This window comes from Aquarana catesbeiana, linkage group LG06, assembly GCF_042186555.1.
Source record: "Aquarana catesbeiana isolate 2022-GZ linkage group LG06, ASM4218655v1, whole genome shotgun sequence".
In the NCBI taxonomy this organism is placed as follows: Eukaryota; Metazoa; Chordata; class Amphibia; order Anura; family Ranidae; genus Aquarana; species Aquarana catesbeiana.
In genome coordinates this window covers 335547844-335564597 of record NC_133329.1, presented here as the reverse complement: position 1 = coordinate 335564597, position 16754 = coordinate 335547844, and the positions used below count along the sequence as shown (strand labels likewise).

The following is a 16754-nucleotide window of genomic DNA, read 5'->3' as shown; positions in this document are numbered from 1 at the left end:
AAGCTTTGGACAGAATGTGGAAGGGTTAGAGCCTCTGTTGGATTTTATTACTGTGTTCTCGCTGGGGAGATTTCATTTCACTACTGGTTCTGGTGACCACTGTCTTTGGGACAAAAAGTGAAGGACAATCTAAAATCTTCCTAACTTGCTGTTAGAGGGTGAAATGTTTGTTCTCCGGGGTTCCACTGTATTTAGGAACATAGCCACCCTCTCTTACTTGCTTCAGAGATTGACTAGGGACTATGGAATGCAGTGCACATAACCACAGCTAACACGCACACCTCATTCCAAACAGATGAAAGGGAGGGGGGGAAGTTCAGGAGCTCACTGCGGACAGTACAAAGGAGGCAGAAAAAAAAAAATGTAATGGGTGTGCATGGGTTATTTTTGGAGAATATGGATATTCTTTAGCGTCACCTTAATCATACTTCACAGGACACAGATTCTTCATATTCATGACTACTTGGGAAAACCCAAAGCACTGAACATGAGGGGTGGGCAACAAGACCGATACATCTAAAATAAATTAGAATAAATCTCCACTACAAAGCCACCTGCAAGCCCTACTGACCAAACCAGAAAAAAAGCCACGAACATTTAACTGGTAAAACTTTGTTAACTTAAGACCAGGTTGCAGTCCTATAAACATGGATAGAAGTTTGGAGGGAGGAAGAGAGAGAGAAAACGACAGAGAAAGAAAGTATGTGAATGTGGGGGGCAGAGGATTTGAAACAAAATTATATAAAAAAAAGTAAACAATTTAAAAAAAAAAAAAAAATGTTATTGCAATCACATAGGGGATCCCCTCATGTCCCCCCTGCCTTCCACTTAAGCGAATAAATCGTGCTCCATTAGCTTTTTCTCTAGCCACAGCAGCCAGGGAAAATGACAGCCGAACCCAGAAGTGATGTAATACAATCATATTTTTATACTGACTATTTTTCCTATGCTGTACATGCCTCATCTAAAGCCCCAAACTCCCCCCTTTCTTTGCTATAGCCTCAGGGATGGAGACGTTTGTCCACATGCGCCTCATTTAAAGTCCCCTCTAAAAAAAAAAAAAAAAAAAAAAACACAAAACTTTTTTCTTACGTGTTCATTCATCATAGGGGAGACCAGTAGTGCCCAGGATAAATGGCAGGGGCAGTACCCTTTAGCAGGTTGCAGAGGTGATCAGGCAGCTTTAGAGCTGCCATTGAATCACTTCCACCTGAAAGCGCATCAACAACTGAACAAATTTATTCCAGCCAACACAGCAGTGTGTTTAAAATCCCATCTTCCAACTGTAAACTGCACTGGTAGCCAAGTGTTGATTGCATATAAATGCAACACAACACAACACACACAAAAATGCACGCAAATGCACATTACTGCACATGGATTTTCACTGCACTTTTATGTGCAGTGTGGTGAGCAAGAAAAGGATGCAGACACAGGATGCAGATTCTCTATACCAGGGATATGCAATTAGCGGACCTCCAGCTGTTGCAAAACTACAAGTCCCATCATGCCTCTGCCTCTGGGTGTCATGCTTGTGGCTGTCAGAGTCTTGCTATGCCTCATAGGACTTGCAGTTCTGCAATAGCTGGAGGTCCATTAATTGCATATCCCTGCTCTATACAATGGTATATATAAAATAGAACTGAAATCAAAAAGCGGAGCTTTGCTATGTTACAGGGAAATTTTTTAATTGTTTATTGTGCCTAAGCAGCACCCTGGAAAAATTACAAAAATTAGGGATGCGCCGAATGGGTTTTTTGGTGCCGAAACCGATACCGAAAAAAAATCTTCCTTGATCCCGAAAACCGAAACCGTTACCGAAACAACACCAATACCGAAAGTGACTGTTTTTAAAAATATTTTTATACAGCAGATGGTCAACGACTGGGGACATGGTACAGGAGATGGTCAGAGACTGGGGACATGGTACAGGAGATGGTCAGAGACTGGGGACATGGTACAGGAGATCAATGCAGCCTCACCAGTGCCCGTCAGATGCAGCCAGCCTGTGTCCCCATTGCAGCCTGTGAAGGGAGAGGAGAGCTGCCGCCTGTTTGATTACAACGCCGGGAACATCACAGCTTTCATTTCAATAGTTGTGTGTTCCCCCGCTGCGCGCCATCACATACAGCACCTCCCCCTTGTCCAGGCACTTTGATAGACAGATCACCCATCCCAGGATTGGACGGATGATCTGTCTATCAAAGTGCCTGGACAAGGGGGGGGGAGGCTCATGTGACGGCGCACAGGGGGGAACACACTGCTATTGAAATGAAAGCTGTGATGTTCCCAGCGCTGTAATCAATCAGGCGGCGGCTCTCCTCTCTTCCACGATATAGGAAGCCCCCCGATAGGCGGCACCAGGGGCGGGCCCCATTTTCGGCGCCAGTATCGGCAAGAATTCTCTTTCGGCTTTTTGCCGAAAGGGCCATTTTCGGCCGATATGTTTCGGACGCCGAAATTTCAGTGCATCCCTAACAAAAATCGACCTTTTGTCTGGAATTTCTCCTAAAACAAAAGTGCACTTACTAGCATGTGCCTCAGTCTCATGAGATTTGGAAAGAGATCTGGTGATAGCACGGTTCTTGCTGGAGGCTCCAACAAAAGGAAGCAAGAGCCCTGCCTCTAAATTAAGATGGCCACCTCCACTAAAACCAGCCATACATGGATTGAAAACGTGACCAATTCAGCCGGGACTGGCCAAATTTTGATACATGTATGGGCAGGGAGGTTGTACAGAAGTTGATCTACCGATAGACTTCAGTACAACCGCCCTGTTGAATTTTTCCTGCTCAATCAGTGCCACCGGCTATAGCCAGCAACAGCGATCAGTGTATTAGGATAGCAAGGAAGCCTCCCTGCTGAGACAAAAGCTCAGCGGGGAGGATTCCCTCATCCACCTCAAATGTGTGGATGGGGGAATCGGGTCATGTTTTTTCTGTTCGGCCCGCTGGTGAAAGAGTGTAGAACAAGGCATGGTAATACAGTAATGGGAAAAGATTAGCTGCTCCGAGACTGCAGGCAATAATGGTGAATAGCCCTTTGTTCACCAACTGCATTTTCAGTCACAGTTTCCAGAGCTCACTTCCATATTTTAAAAAGGCAAAATATAAGCAAATAAGTTGTTAGGCTTGACACACACTTTAAAGTAATTCTAAAGATAAAAAAATACACATACAACTCCTCTCCTTCTGTAGACTGTTGGGATATGTGACATCATTTGCCTAGACAAGAAATTAGGAAGTAACTGAAGAAATGTAAAAGAAAAAAAAAAAAAAAAGTTTAAAAACAAGTAAATATGATATACTTTGCTATTTACTAATGCTAATCCATGTTAATTGGGAGAGTGAAGTTCCACTTTAAGTAGACAATATACCAGATTCCTATTTGCTCACGGAAAGGGTGATTGCTCACCACACCTAGAAATTATCACTGATGTCACTGTATTTCAGCTGCTTGTTTTTGGCAACACCTTCCTGCTTTGCTATAACAGCTGTTCACCCATTCACCTCTGTCAAAACATCACCCTTTTCCTTTGCTTAAATGTATGATCAGCCAGTACAAGTGGAAAGATTATGACTACATTCATGAGCCCTCCATGCAGGGGTGTTGCTAGGTGGGAAAAAGAACAGGGGCTTCAGCACGAAGGTAAATTTTATAATCCCTCCCACATTTTAAAGTAAGTCAAGCCCAGCATCATGGGAAAGAGGGGAGGGGGAGGGGAGGGGAGGGGGGAGGGGAAAAGTGGGGGAAGGGGGGTTGGCTCACTTGCTGCCTGGCTCACGAGTGCCATCAGCACGGTCTGATCAGTGCCCATCAATTCGGCCTCATCATCAGTGCCCGGCACCATCCCATCAGCTCAGCCTGGCTGTGCCCATCAATGCAGCCTGATCAGACAGCAGTGTCCAGCCCCAGGCATCAGGAGAGGAGACCTGAGCGGGCCCCGGGGATCTCCCACCTACCCGGTGCATCCCATCTCCTGGACCTGCTCGGCTTCTCTGAGGACATCACACACGTACTGGCATTGCGCCGGGTAAGTGGGACAGTGACAGTGCACCCCTGGAGGGCTTCGTTCTAAGGCAAGTTCCACATAATATGCGGTTTACTACCGCTTTAATCTGCTACTATCAAGGAAACAGTGTTGCAATGGTAAAGTTAAAGCCCACTTAATATACCAGCAAGCCATATTTGATCAGCGTTTCTCAAACAGTAACTTATGTTGTTCTATACTGAGAACAACAGTTTCATTTTACTGATGGATAAGTATATAGATGTGTATACACACCTATATATTTCTGCACTAATGGATAAGTGGCTTTGTGGAAAAAAAAATGTCTGTATTAAAATGTGAATACTATATATATGGTTGCTGCTCTCAAAGAGCATGTGCCTTTAAATGTGTGATCAGAATAAGAGCGCTACCTCGTAATAAACCAATCCATCATTACCACAAACAATGGGAAAAAACAATCATTCCAATAAGCATATTCATGTTAAATCAATAATAGTAGTAATAATAGTCCATTGAAGATTCACGTTCATGAACGTCATGCAGTGCAGCTTCAAAATTTTTCTATATGTACAATATAAAGTGCCAAGTTCTGAAAAGATAATAGGTGCCAACCTCCCCTCTGTGTGCCCTCTCACTCACCAGAAATCTAGGATTCCCATGACAGAAATCACCAGCACTTGGGAGGATTGCTGGGCTCTGTGGTTCCACGTGCTGCAGCTTGGAAACAGAGCCAAGCCATCCTCCCAAGTGCTGGTGACTTCTGTCATGGGAATCCTGGATTTCTGGTGAGTGAGAGGGCACACAGAGGGGAGCAGATTATCTTTTCAGAACTTGGCACTTTATATTGCACATATAGAAAAATTTTGAAGCTACACTGCAAAGTTTTGAAGTTCATGAACTTTAAATACTTGAATCTTCAAATGGACTATTATTACTGATTTAACACTAATATGGTTATTGGAATTATTGTTTTTGGTAATGATGTATTAGTTTATCACGAGGTAGCACTTTTATTCTGATCACAATTTTATTTTACTCCTAGCAACCAGGTTCAATACACTTCTGAGTAGATCAGCAGCAACTTGTAAAGGGATTTCTGTTCTGCGCAACACTCTTTAACCACTTCAGCCCCGGAAGGTTTTACCCCCTTCCTGACCAGAGCACTTTTTACAATTCGGCACTGCGTCGCTTTAACTGCTAATTGCGCGGTCATGCAATGCTGTACCCAAACGAAATTTGCGTCCTTTTCTTCCCACAAATAGAGCTTTCTTTTGATAGTATTTGATCACCTCTGCCGTTTTTATTTTTTGCGCTATACACGGAAAAAGACCGAAAATTTTGAAAAAAAATGATATTTTCTACTTTTTGTTCTAAAAAAAATCCAATAAACTCAATTTTAGTCATACATTTAGGCCAAAATGTATTCGGCCACATGTCTTTGGTAAAAAAAATGTCAATAAGTGTATATTTATTGGTTTGCGCAAAAGTTATAGCGTCTACAAACTAGGGTACATTTTCTGGAATTTACACAGCCTTTAATTTATGACTGCCTATGTCGTTTCTTGAGGTGCTAAAATGGCAGGGCAGTACAAAACCCCCACAAATGACCCCATTTTGGAAAGTAGACACCCCAAGGAATTTGCTGAGAGGCATGTTGAGCCCATTGAATATTCATTTTTTTTGTCCCAAGTGATTGAACAATGACAAAAAAAAAAAAAAAATTACAAAAAGTTGTCACTAAATGATATATTGCTCACACAGGCCATGGGCATATGTGGAATTGCACCCCAAAATACATTTAGCTGCTTCTCCTGAGTATGGGGATACCACATGTGTGAGACTTTTTGGGAGCCTAGCCGCGTACGGGGCCCCGAAAACCAATCACCGCCTTCAGGATTTCTAAGGGCGTACATTTTTGATTTTACTCCTCACTACCTATCACAGTTTTGAAGGCCATAAAATGCCCAGATGACATAAAACCCCCCCAAATGACCCCATTTTGGAAAGTAGACACCCCAAGCTATTTGCTTTGAGGCATGTTGAGTCCATGGAATGTTTTATATTTTGACACAAGTTGCGGGAAAGTGACAAATTTTTTTTTTTTTTTTTTTTTTTTTGCACAAAGTTGTCACTAAATGATATATTGCTCACACAGGCCATGGGCATATGTGGAATTGCACCCCAAAATACATTTAGCTGCTTCTCCTGAGTATGGGGATACCACATGTGTGGGACTTTTTGGGAGCCTAGCCGCGTACGGGACCCCGAAAACCAATCACTGCCTTCAGGATTTCTAAGGGCGTACATTTTTGATTTTACTCCTCACTGCCTATCACAGTTTCGGAGGCCATGGAATGCCCAGGTGGCACAAACCTCCCCCAAATGACCCCATTTTGGAAAGTAGACACCCCAAGCTATTTGCTGAGAGGCATGGTGAGTATTTTGCAGCTCTCATTTGTTTTTGAAAATAAAGAAAGACGAGAAAAAAAATTTTTTTTTTTCTTTTTTCAATTTTCAAAACTTTGTGACAAAAAGTGAGGTCTGCAAAATACTCACTATACCTCTCATCAAATAGCTTGGGGTGTCTACTTTCCAAAATGGGGTCATTTGGGGGGTTTTTTTGCCACCTGGGCATTCCATGGCCTCCGAAACTGTGATAGGCAGTGAAGAGTGAAATCAAAAATTTACGGCCTTAGAAAGCCTGAAGGCGGTGCTTGGTTTTCGGGGTCCCGTACGCGGCTAGGCTCCCAAAAAGTCCCACACATGTGGTATCCCCGTACTCAGGAGAAGCAGCAGAATGTATTTTGGGGTGTAATTTCACATATTCCCATGGCATGTTTGAGCAATATATCATTTAGTGACAACTTTGCGCAAAAAAAAATAAAAAAAATAAAAAATTGTCTCTTTCCCGCAACTTGTGTCACAATATAAATTATTCCATGGACTCAACATGACTCTCAGCAAATAGCTTGGGGTGTCTACTTTCCAAAATGGGGTCATTTGGGGGGGTTTTGAACTGTCCTGGCATTTTATGCACAACATCTAGAAGCTTATGTCACACATCACCCACTCTTCTAACCACTTGAAGACAAAGCCCTTTCTGACACTTATTGTTTACATAAAAAAATATTTTTTTTTTGCAAGAAAATTACTTTGAACCCCCAAACATTATATATTTTTTTTAAAGCAAATGCCCTACAGATTAAAATGGTGGGTGTTTCATTTTTTTTTTTCACACAGTATTTGCGCAGCGATTTTTCAAACGCATTTTTTGGGGAAAAAACACACTTTTTTACATTTTAATGCACTAAAACACACTATATTGCCCAAATGTTTGATGAAATAAAAAAGATGATCTTAGGCCGAGTACATGGATACCAAACATGACATGCTTTAAAATTGCGCACAAACGTGCAGTGGCGACAAACTAAATACATTTTTAAAAGCCTTTAAAAGCCTTTACAGGTTACCACTTTAGATTTACAGAGGAGGTCTACTGCTAAACTTACTGCCCTCGATCTGACCTTCGCGGCGATACCTCACATGCATGGTGCAATTGCTGTTTACATTTGACGCCAGACCGACGCTTGCGTTCGCCTTAGCGCGAGAGCAGGGGGGACAGGGGTGCTTTTTTTTTTTTTTTTTTTTTTCTTTATTATTATTATTTTTTTATCTTATTTTTAAACTGTTCCTTTCATTTTTTTTTTTTTTTTAATCATTTTTATTGTTATCTCAGGGAATGTAAATATCCCCTATCATAGCAATAGGTAGTGACAGGTACTCTTTTTTGCAAAAATTGGGGTCTATTAGACCCTAGATTTCTCCTCTGCCCTCAAAGCATCTGACCACACCAAGATCGGTGTGATAAAATGCTTTCCCAATTTCCCAATGGCGCTGTTTACATCCGGCGAAATCTAAGTCATAAAATGCTCGTAGCTTCCGGTTTCTTAGGCCATAGAGATGTTTGGAGCCACTCTGGTCTCTGATCAGCTCTATGGTCAGCTGGCTGAATCACCGGCTGCATTTTCAGGTTCCCTGTTGAGACAGGAGAGCCAGAGAAAAACACGGAAGACGTTGGGGGGGAGGGGCATTCCCTCCCACTGCTTGTAAAAGCAGTCTAGAGGCTAATTAGCCGCTAGGATTGCTTTTACATGAAAGCCGACCGCTGGCTGAAAAGAATGATACCAAGATGATACCTAAACCTGCAGGCATCATTCTGGTATAACCACTCAAAGTCGTGAATGGCGTACCTGAAGACAAAAAAATGGTTAACAATAAAGCACAGTAAACGGTAAGGTATAAAAAATTGCATACCTGAAAAGCAAACATGATAAAACATAATAACAATAAAACATTGCAGAATAGAATACAGTAAAAAAGAACAGAACAATAGAGAGAGAGAATAGAGAGAGAAAGAACAATAAAACGACAACTATTTTTTTTTTATTTTATATTTTTGTATGTGTTTTTTTTTTTTTTTACACTTTTTTTTGTAACTAACTTTTATAACTGTAACCGGTTCCAGGTTCGGGTCTCTCAAAATGCGATGGCATCTTGGGAGACCCTGTGAAAGTGTGCCTAGTCTGTGCAATGCTGTACGCTACGCTAATACTCAACTAGTGCATGGTAGCGTTCAAAACATTCACCAATGCAAAGACCAGGATTGTCAGGACAGGAGGGACAATAATAGTGGGTGTCACGTCTATATCCGCGCTTGCTGCAGACACGACATCTTTTTTGGGGGGGTTCGTTGGGTAGGGGTACTCGGGAGGACATAAAGAAAATGCCTCTCATGCAGCCGACTGCATTTGGTTGGGGATGTGAATGGGGGAAGTACGGGCGCCGCAGAAGCGGTGGGTTCCCAATTAGGATTGGCGAATGCAGCAGGAAGGGCACTATGGGCACGACGGGCCTGTGTTTGTCTTTTTGGTGGCAGCGGGACACTACTTGTGCTTGCCACCTCACCAGCTTGAACTGCACTTATGGGACTCGCCACGTCACCAAGTGTTACTGCAGTGCTGGTTTGACTACGACCGGGGTGTACTAGGCCGCTGGTGCTTGCCAGTTCACCAAAACGCTACCAAAAAAACTGTTAGCGATCGCAAGGATCAGGCCTGACTCTGCGAACGCTGCAGTTATGCGTTTAGTGTTTTGTAAGTGACAGTGATCGATCGATACTGCACTTGGGTGGGCTGGGCTGGGCCGGGCGGAGGGGCAAAACGCAGGTGCTAGCAGGTATCTGGGCTGATCCCGCTAACACTGCGTTTGTGGGAACCCTAAACTGCTGGGGACACTAGTATAGATCTGATCGGATCAGATATTGATCCGATCAGATACTATACCACTAAGGGAGGCGTATGCTGCGTGCGTGGGTGTTAGCGGTACTGGCGCTAACCTGACGCTGCCTGGGGCTGGTGCTTGCCAGTTCACCAAAACGCTACCAGAAAAACTGTTAGCGATCGCAGGGATCAGGCCTGACTCTGCGAACGCTGCAGTTATGTGTTTAGTGTTTTGTAAGTGTCAGTGATCGATCCATACTGCACTTGGGTGGGCTGGGCTGGGCCGGGCGGAGGGGCAAAACGCAGGTGCTAGCAGGTATCTGGGCTGATCCCGCTAACACTGCGTTTGTGGGAACCCTAAACTGCTGGGGACGCTAGTATAGATCTGATCAGATCAGATATTGATCCGATCAGATACTATACCACTAAGGGAGGTGTACGGTGCGTGCGTGGGTGTTAGCGGTACTGGCGCTAATCTGACGCTGCCTGGGGCTGGTGCTTGACAGTTCACCAAAACGCTACCAAAAAAACTGTTAGCGATCGCAGGGATCAGGCCTGACTATGCGAACGCTGCAGTTATGTGTTTAGTGTTTTGTAAGTGACAGTGATCGATCGATACTGCACTTGGGTGGGCCGGGCAGAGGGGCAAAACGCAGGTGCTAGCGGGTATCTGGGCTGATCCCGCTAACACTGCGTTTTCGGGAACCCTAAACTGCTGGGGACGCTAGTATAGATCTGATCGGATCAGATATTGATCCGTACAGATACTATACCACTAAGGGAGGCGTATGCTGCGTGCGTGGGTGTTAGCGGTACTGGCGCTAATCTGACGCTGCCTGGGGCGACGCATATCACCGCCGGCGATCAGGGGGCTAAACCTTTATTCGGTAATAAACGGCGGGTGCCCTGACACTATAAAAAATAAACAAACTAACCAGCGTCACCCGTAACACTTATACGGTGATCAGTGGTGAAAGGGTTAACTAGGGGGCAATCAAGGGGTTAAAACCTTTATTAGATAGTATATGGGGGTCCCTGTCGCTATAAAACGACGGCGAACCTAAATATTTACGTCTCTAACTAGCGTCACCAGCGACACTAATACAGCGATCAGAAAAATGATCGCTTAGTGACACTGGTGACAGGGGGTGATCAAGGGGTTAAAACTTTATTAGGGGGGGTTAGGGGGGTATCCTAGACCTAAAGGGGGGTAATACTCACTGCCCTAACACTGTAACTGTCACAAACTGACACTATGCAGTAATCAGAAAAAAAAAAAAAAAAATACTGCTAATGTCAGTTTGTGACGGGGGGGGGGGGGGTGATTGGGGGGGGATCGGGGGGCAATCGGGGGGGGATCGGGGGTGTAAAGTATGCCTGGCATGTTCTACTGTGTGTGTTTGTGTTGTGTGGACTTACATGTCTTCTCTCCTCGGCGCTGGACGGAAACTGCCAGACCGAGGAGAGATGACATCACATCCTCTGCCTGTGTGAAACTATACACAGGCAGAGGAGGATTCCCATTGGCTGGGAGCGATCGCGAGGGGGGGGCCACGATCGGATGGTCTCCCCCTCGCCTCCCGACGCTCCCAGTCAGATGCCGACCGCCGATGGCACCGGGGGGGGGTCCGATCGGACCCCCCGCCCGCGGGAGGCAGATCACGTACAGGTACGTGATTCTGCCTGCCCGTGCCATTCTGCCGACGTATATATACGTTAGGCGGTCGGCAAGTGGTTAATGGTCAAATATGAACATGCAGCTGGCTCAAGTGGAGGGCTGTGCCTTAACCTTAGACCAGGGAGGTAGGCAACCTTTGGAGCACAGTGTGACGAAAAAAGTTTTCAAAAGAATTTGAGTGTGCCAATAACAAAAAAATGTCAATTTCACACTCTCAATCACGAAAAGGATTTTTTATAAAATAAATGCTGTAAACGACTTTAGTAGTGAGAAGTTAACAACCTGCACATCTGCCCCACTACTGTACCCCCCTTGCATATCTGCCCATCTGGCCCAACACTGAACCCCCCCTGCTCATTTCTTCCACCACTGTACATCTACTCCACCGCTGTATCATCTTCTAATCTATGATATGTGTGATATGCAGAGTGGTGAAAGGAAGCAGAGATGAGACTCATCAACCTGTCCTGGCACACTCATCCTGCTGATCCACCTCTCACATCCAGCCCACGTGCTTGTATGTGATGTCACATACAAGCGTCTGGAATGGATGTGCAATAAAGAGCTCATGTCAGGGGCATTTTCTGAAATCAGTGGGCCTGTGTGCACTATCATAAGTTGGGGCCCCGCAGCTGAGAAAAAGTGGTTGGGCGTGATTTTCATGGTGCTGAATACTGGCTGTGGCTTAAAGGAAGGGATACAGAGTGCAGGGGTTCAGTAGTAAGTGATACAAAGGTTCAGGAATAATTTCAACCAAGTTCCTAGAAGCTCAACAGTAATTCCACAAACTGTCACCTGATTTGTGGTTTTCTCAATCACAGTGAAATCCCTTCTTTCTGAGATTGGTAGTGGCAACCAAGCGAGTCATATTCCTCCAGATGGTGGACGGGGCTAGCAGGACTGTGATTGGCTTTAGCAGTGGCCAATAATGACAGTCCTCCTCCTCCTGGAAACAGGAAATCTCTTCCCCATTACAAAAGCTGACGATCGCAGCTACAGCAATGTTAGCGAACCACTGTGTCCCATCTTTTACAATATGTGGGGGCACAGTGCCTCCCCCTCAGAGCAGGTGCGGTGTGGGGAATTCTGAAATTGGGATGCATTAGTGTCTCACTGACACTTCCCTGCGCTGCTCTGCTGATTGGGAGGGAGTCGAGTGCTGGCAAAAGAGGCTTTATGTGTCGCTTGCAGCCCCAGTGCCAGGGGTTGCCGACCCCTGCCATAGATCATAAAAACCAGCATTTTTCTGCAACTTCAAGAGTCAGTCAAAAGAACAGAGTAACCAGGGACAAAAAGATAAATTACAGAGCCAAACTAGAGCTATCTATCAAAACACTTTGTGAAAAATATGCAGGACCTACCCATACAATCCATTTAAACTGTAGACAACCGAGTCTCACACACTGCAGTCGCAGCCATCAGCTTGGGCAGGTTTTCTTTAGTCGTCTCCCAGCATGAAAGGGACGCGGCAGTTCCACCACAGAGCTGGCAGCGCGGTGTCCCCCCTCCTCCCGTAGTTTGAGTTCTCCCGCTGTTACCGGGGCACGGGAAAACAACCGCCAGCTAAGGGATGGAGAGCATCGTAAGACTGAGGCAAATCCATGCCTCGATCTCACGTGTAAACCATGAAACCGGAAGCAACGTCCCAGTTTCAGATGCACCATCTCCTGGCTAGTACAGCCAGGGGGCACATCCCTCCAAGCCAATCTGCACTTGGTTAGATGGTGTAAAGGGCAGGGGAGACATTGTGGTCTATTAGACCCCTAATAACTCCATAAAGGGTACCTGTCACCTGCCCAATGTTATCACATAGGGGTATTAACCCCTTGTGATAGCAATCATGTAACAATAAATAAAAAAATAAGACTTTTCAAAAAAATGAAATAAAATATATTAAAAGTGTTTTAAAAATGCTGTAACCCCCATTGTCTCGCATACATGCGCAGATGCAAATGGAAGTCCATGGTGCACATGCCACGGTCGCACCACACTTGCAACATATTGTCGCGAACATCATAGCAAGAATAATAATTCTAGCACAAGAGTTCCTAGTTACCTCTAAACTGACAAGCTGTAAAGGCTTCTAAAACATTTTTGGGCACCAGTTTTTTGCAATATCATGGGAGCACGCAATTTTAAGACCTGGAATATCTAGTATCTATTTACTCATCTTTTAACCACTTACGGACGGCCGTATGCCGATATACGTCCTAACTTTAAATAGGAATATCGTTATGGCAGCAGCTAGCTGCCATAACCCCAGTATCTTCTTCTTTGGCCGGCGGTCCGCTTTCCGATAATAGTGGTCTCTGCGGCAGATTTGCCGCGAGATCACTTTTATCAGTGGCGGGAGAGGGCCCACTCCCCCTCCCGTCACGTGCCCTCTGCCGCTTACCGGAGCCGTCAGCAGTGGCGGAGGTGATCGGATCCTCTCACGTCAGTGGCATGGAGAGTGAGGGGAAGATGGCCCCTACCCGTCTCCATACCATTGCAGGGCGGAAGCGACGTCTTAAAGGGCGTTTTTTTTTTTAAATGACAAATTTTTTTTTTTTTTTTTAATTTATTGCATTTTAGTGTAAATATGAGATATGAGGTCTTTTTGATCCCAGATCGCATATTTAAGAGGTCCTGTCATGCTTTTTACTCTATTACAAGGGATGTTTACATTCCTTGTAATAGGAATAAAAGTGACAATTTTTATTTTTTAAAAAGAGCAGTGTAAAAATAAAAAGGTAAAATAAATGAGAAAAAAAAAATGTTTTAAAACGTGCCCCATCCCGCCGAGCTCGCGTGCAGAAGTGAACGCATACGTGAGTAGCGCCCACATATGAAAACGTTGTACCACACATGTGAGGTATCGCCGTGATCGGTAGAGCAAGAGCAATAGTTCTAGCCCTAGACCTCCTCTGTAACTCAAAACATGAAACCTATAGAATTTTTTAAACATCACCAATGGAGATTCAAGGGTAAAAGTTTGTCGCCATACCACGAGCGGAAGCAATTTAAAGCATGACATGCTGGGTATCAATTTACTCGACGTAACATTATCTTTCACAATATAAAAAAAAAATGGGCTAACTTTACTGTTGTCTTATTTTTTAATTAAAAAAAAAGTGTATTTCATTTCCAAAAAAAGTGCGCTTGTGAGACCGCTGTGCAAATACAGTGCGACAGAAAATATTGCAACGACCGCCATTTTATTGTCTAGGATGTTAGGGGGGAAAAAACGATATAATGTTTGGAGGTGCTAAGTAATTTTCTAGCAAAAAAAAAACTGTTTTTAACTTGTAAACAACAAATCTCAAAAAGAGGCTCGGTCCTTAAGTGGTTAAATTTTAAGCAAAAAATGGGTATTCTATCATGTGTTTTTGCAGTAAAATCCATTTTATTATATTTTTTCCTGAAAATTTGTGTTTAACAAACAGTTGCGCAAATATCACGTGACATAAAAAAATTGCAACTATCACCTTTTTATTCTACAGGGCTTCTGCTTTGAGAAAATGTTCTGGGGATTCAACCACTTCCATACCGGGCACTTTTACCCCCCTTCCCGCCCAGGGCGATTTTCAGGTATCAGCGCTATCACACTTTGAATGACAATTGTGCGGTCATGCAACACTGTACCCATATGAAATTTTTATCAATTTTTTTTCACACAAATAGAAGTTTCTTTTGGTGGTATTTAATCACCACTGGGTTTTTTATTTTTTGCTAAATAAATGGAAAAAAAAGGCTGAAATTTTTCTTAAAAATCTCTTTCTTCATAAAATTTAGGCCAAAATGCATTCTGCTACATTTTTTGGGTGAAAATAACCCAAATCAGTGTACACTGAGTCATGTGAATTGCACAGGAATGCAGTGTGGTTGCTGTGCGATTCACATGCAGGTTATGTGAACTGGGGCTAATACATCATATGTAACACACAAAGACCAAGGTGCATCAAGCTGTCTAATAATCCATTGTTTACAAGAAAGTATAAGGCACACCATAAAGTGATAAAGTCTCTTTTTTTTCTTTAAAAATAACAAACATGTTATACTTACCTGCTCTGTGCAATGGTTTTGCACAGAGCAGCCTGGATCCTCCTCTTCTCAGGTCCCTCATCAGCGCTCTTGGCCCCTCCCTCCTATTGAATGCCCCCACAGCAAGCAGCTTGCTATGGGGACACCCGAGCCGCAGCTCCCTGCGTCCGCGGTTTTGCCCCATCCCCTCGCTCCAGATTGGCTAACTGACAGCAGGGGGAGCTAATGGTGCTGCTGCCGTGTCTCAGTCAATCAGCAGGGAGAGTCCTGGATAGCTGAGGCACTCGTGCACATCGCTGGATATAGAGAAGGGGCTTAGGTATTGGGGAGCTGCTACACACAGGTTTTTTATCTTAATGCATAGCATGCATTCAAGGGGTTGTAAACCCTTGTGTTTTTTTTCACCTTAATGCATCCTATGCATTAAGGTGAAAAAACTTCTGTCTCTCAGCAGCCCCCCAGGTTTACTCACCTGAGCCCATTCGTTCCCTCGCCGGAGACACGCTCTAACCTCTCTGGCCGGGGTTCTCGGCTCTTGATTGGATAAACTGATAGCAGTGCAGCCATTGGCTCCCGCTGCTGTCAATCAAATCCAATGACGAGGGCTCCAGGGCCCAGTCCGGCATTCTGTGTTTATGGACACAAATGCTGGACTCGGAAGCATGCTTCTCCTAGGGGGTTTGCAGATGCCAGGGGGAGCCACGAGCACCACCAGGGAACCCCAGAAGACGAGTTTCGGGGCCTCTCTCTGCAAAACGAACTGTACAGTGGACTTAAGTATGATATGTTTGTTATTTTTTTTAAAAAACGAGGGTTTAGTAACAAGAAAAACCTTTTGCCTTTATGAACTTTAGAGAGATTGGAGCAAGCTCCATTAATAAATTCTGGGTCTAGATATTCATTTTTTTGTTTAATCATTGTGCAGAACAAAAAAACCTGACAGATCCCCACAAGCGCTGTTCAAATGCTGGTTTTCCAGCAGGTCCGTTCTACAGAAGGTGGTCATTAGAACTCTTGTTAGACAGTGGTACACATGTACCAAAAGTCATCCTGTTCCTTCTGAAGCAGCCAAATTTTGGCATGTGTGTACCAGGCAGAAACACATGCAGTGGCTGTGTGAACTGTTTAACCACTTCAGCCCCGGAAGGATTTACCCTCTTCCTGACCAGGCCATTTTTGCAATACGGCACTGAGTTGCTTTAACTGACAATTGCGCGGTCGCGCAACGTACCCAAACAAAATTGACATTCCCACAAATAGAGATTTCTTTTGGTGGTATTTGATCACAATATTTTTAACATTTTGCTATAATAAATATCCCCCCCCCACCCCCCCCCCCCCCCCCCCAAAAAAAATTTCTTCCTCAGTTTAGGTCAATATGTATTCTTTTTTTTTTTTTTTTGGGAAAAAAAAAAAAACGCAATAATTTATTGGTTTGCGCAAAAGTTATGGTGTCTGCAAAATAGGGGATAGATTTATTGCATTTTGACTATTGGTAATGGCGGTGATCTGCAATTTTTATTGTGACTGCGACATTGCGGCAGACAGATCGGACAATTGACACTATTTTGGGAACATTGATATTTACACAGTGATCAATGCTATAAAAATGCACTGATTACTGGGGGGGGCGATCAAGGGGTTAAGTGTGTTCCCTCAGCGTGTTCTAACTGTAGGGGGGATGGGCTCACTAGAAACCAGACAGAGATCACTGCTCCCGATCACTGGGAGCAGTAGATCCCTGTCATGTCACTAGGCAGAA

At 44.2% G+C, this 16754-nt stretch overlaps 1 protein-coding gene across 4 annotated transcripts in view; it reads right to left on the bottom strand.

Moving 5' to 3' along the window:
• SP3 (Sp3 transcription factor) overlaps positions 1-16754 on the bottom strand; it is a 76395-nt gene that overhangs the window by 40436 nt on the left and 19205 nt on the right. For 3 of the 4 annotated variants that reach the window (XM_073633871.1, XM_073633869.1, XM_073633872.1), the window contains one exon: positions 3179-3247. The exons of the other annotated variant lie outside the window; for it this stretch is intronic. In XM_073633871.1, the coding sequence (XP_073489972.1) occupies positions 3179-3247 (69 nt within the window). The remainder of the gene's footprint in view (positions 1-3178; positions 3248-16754) is intronic. 4 annotated transcript variants of the gene reach the window in all.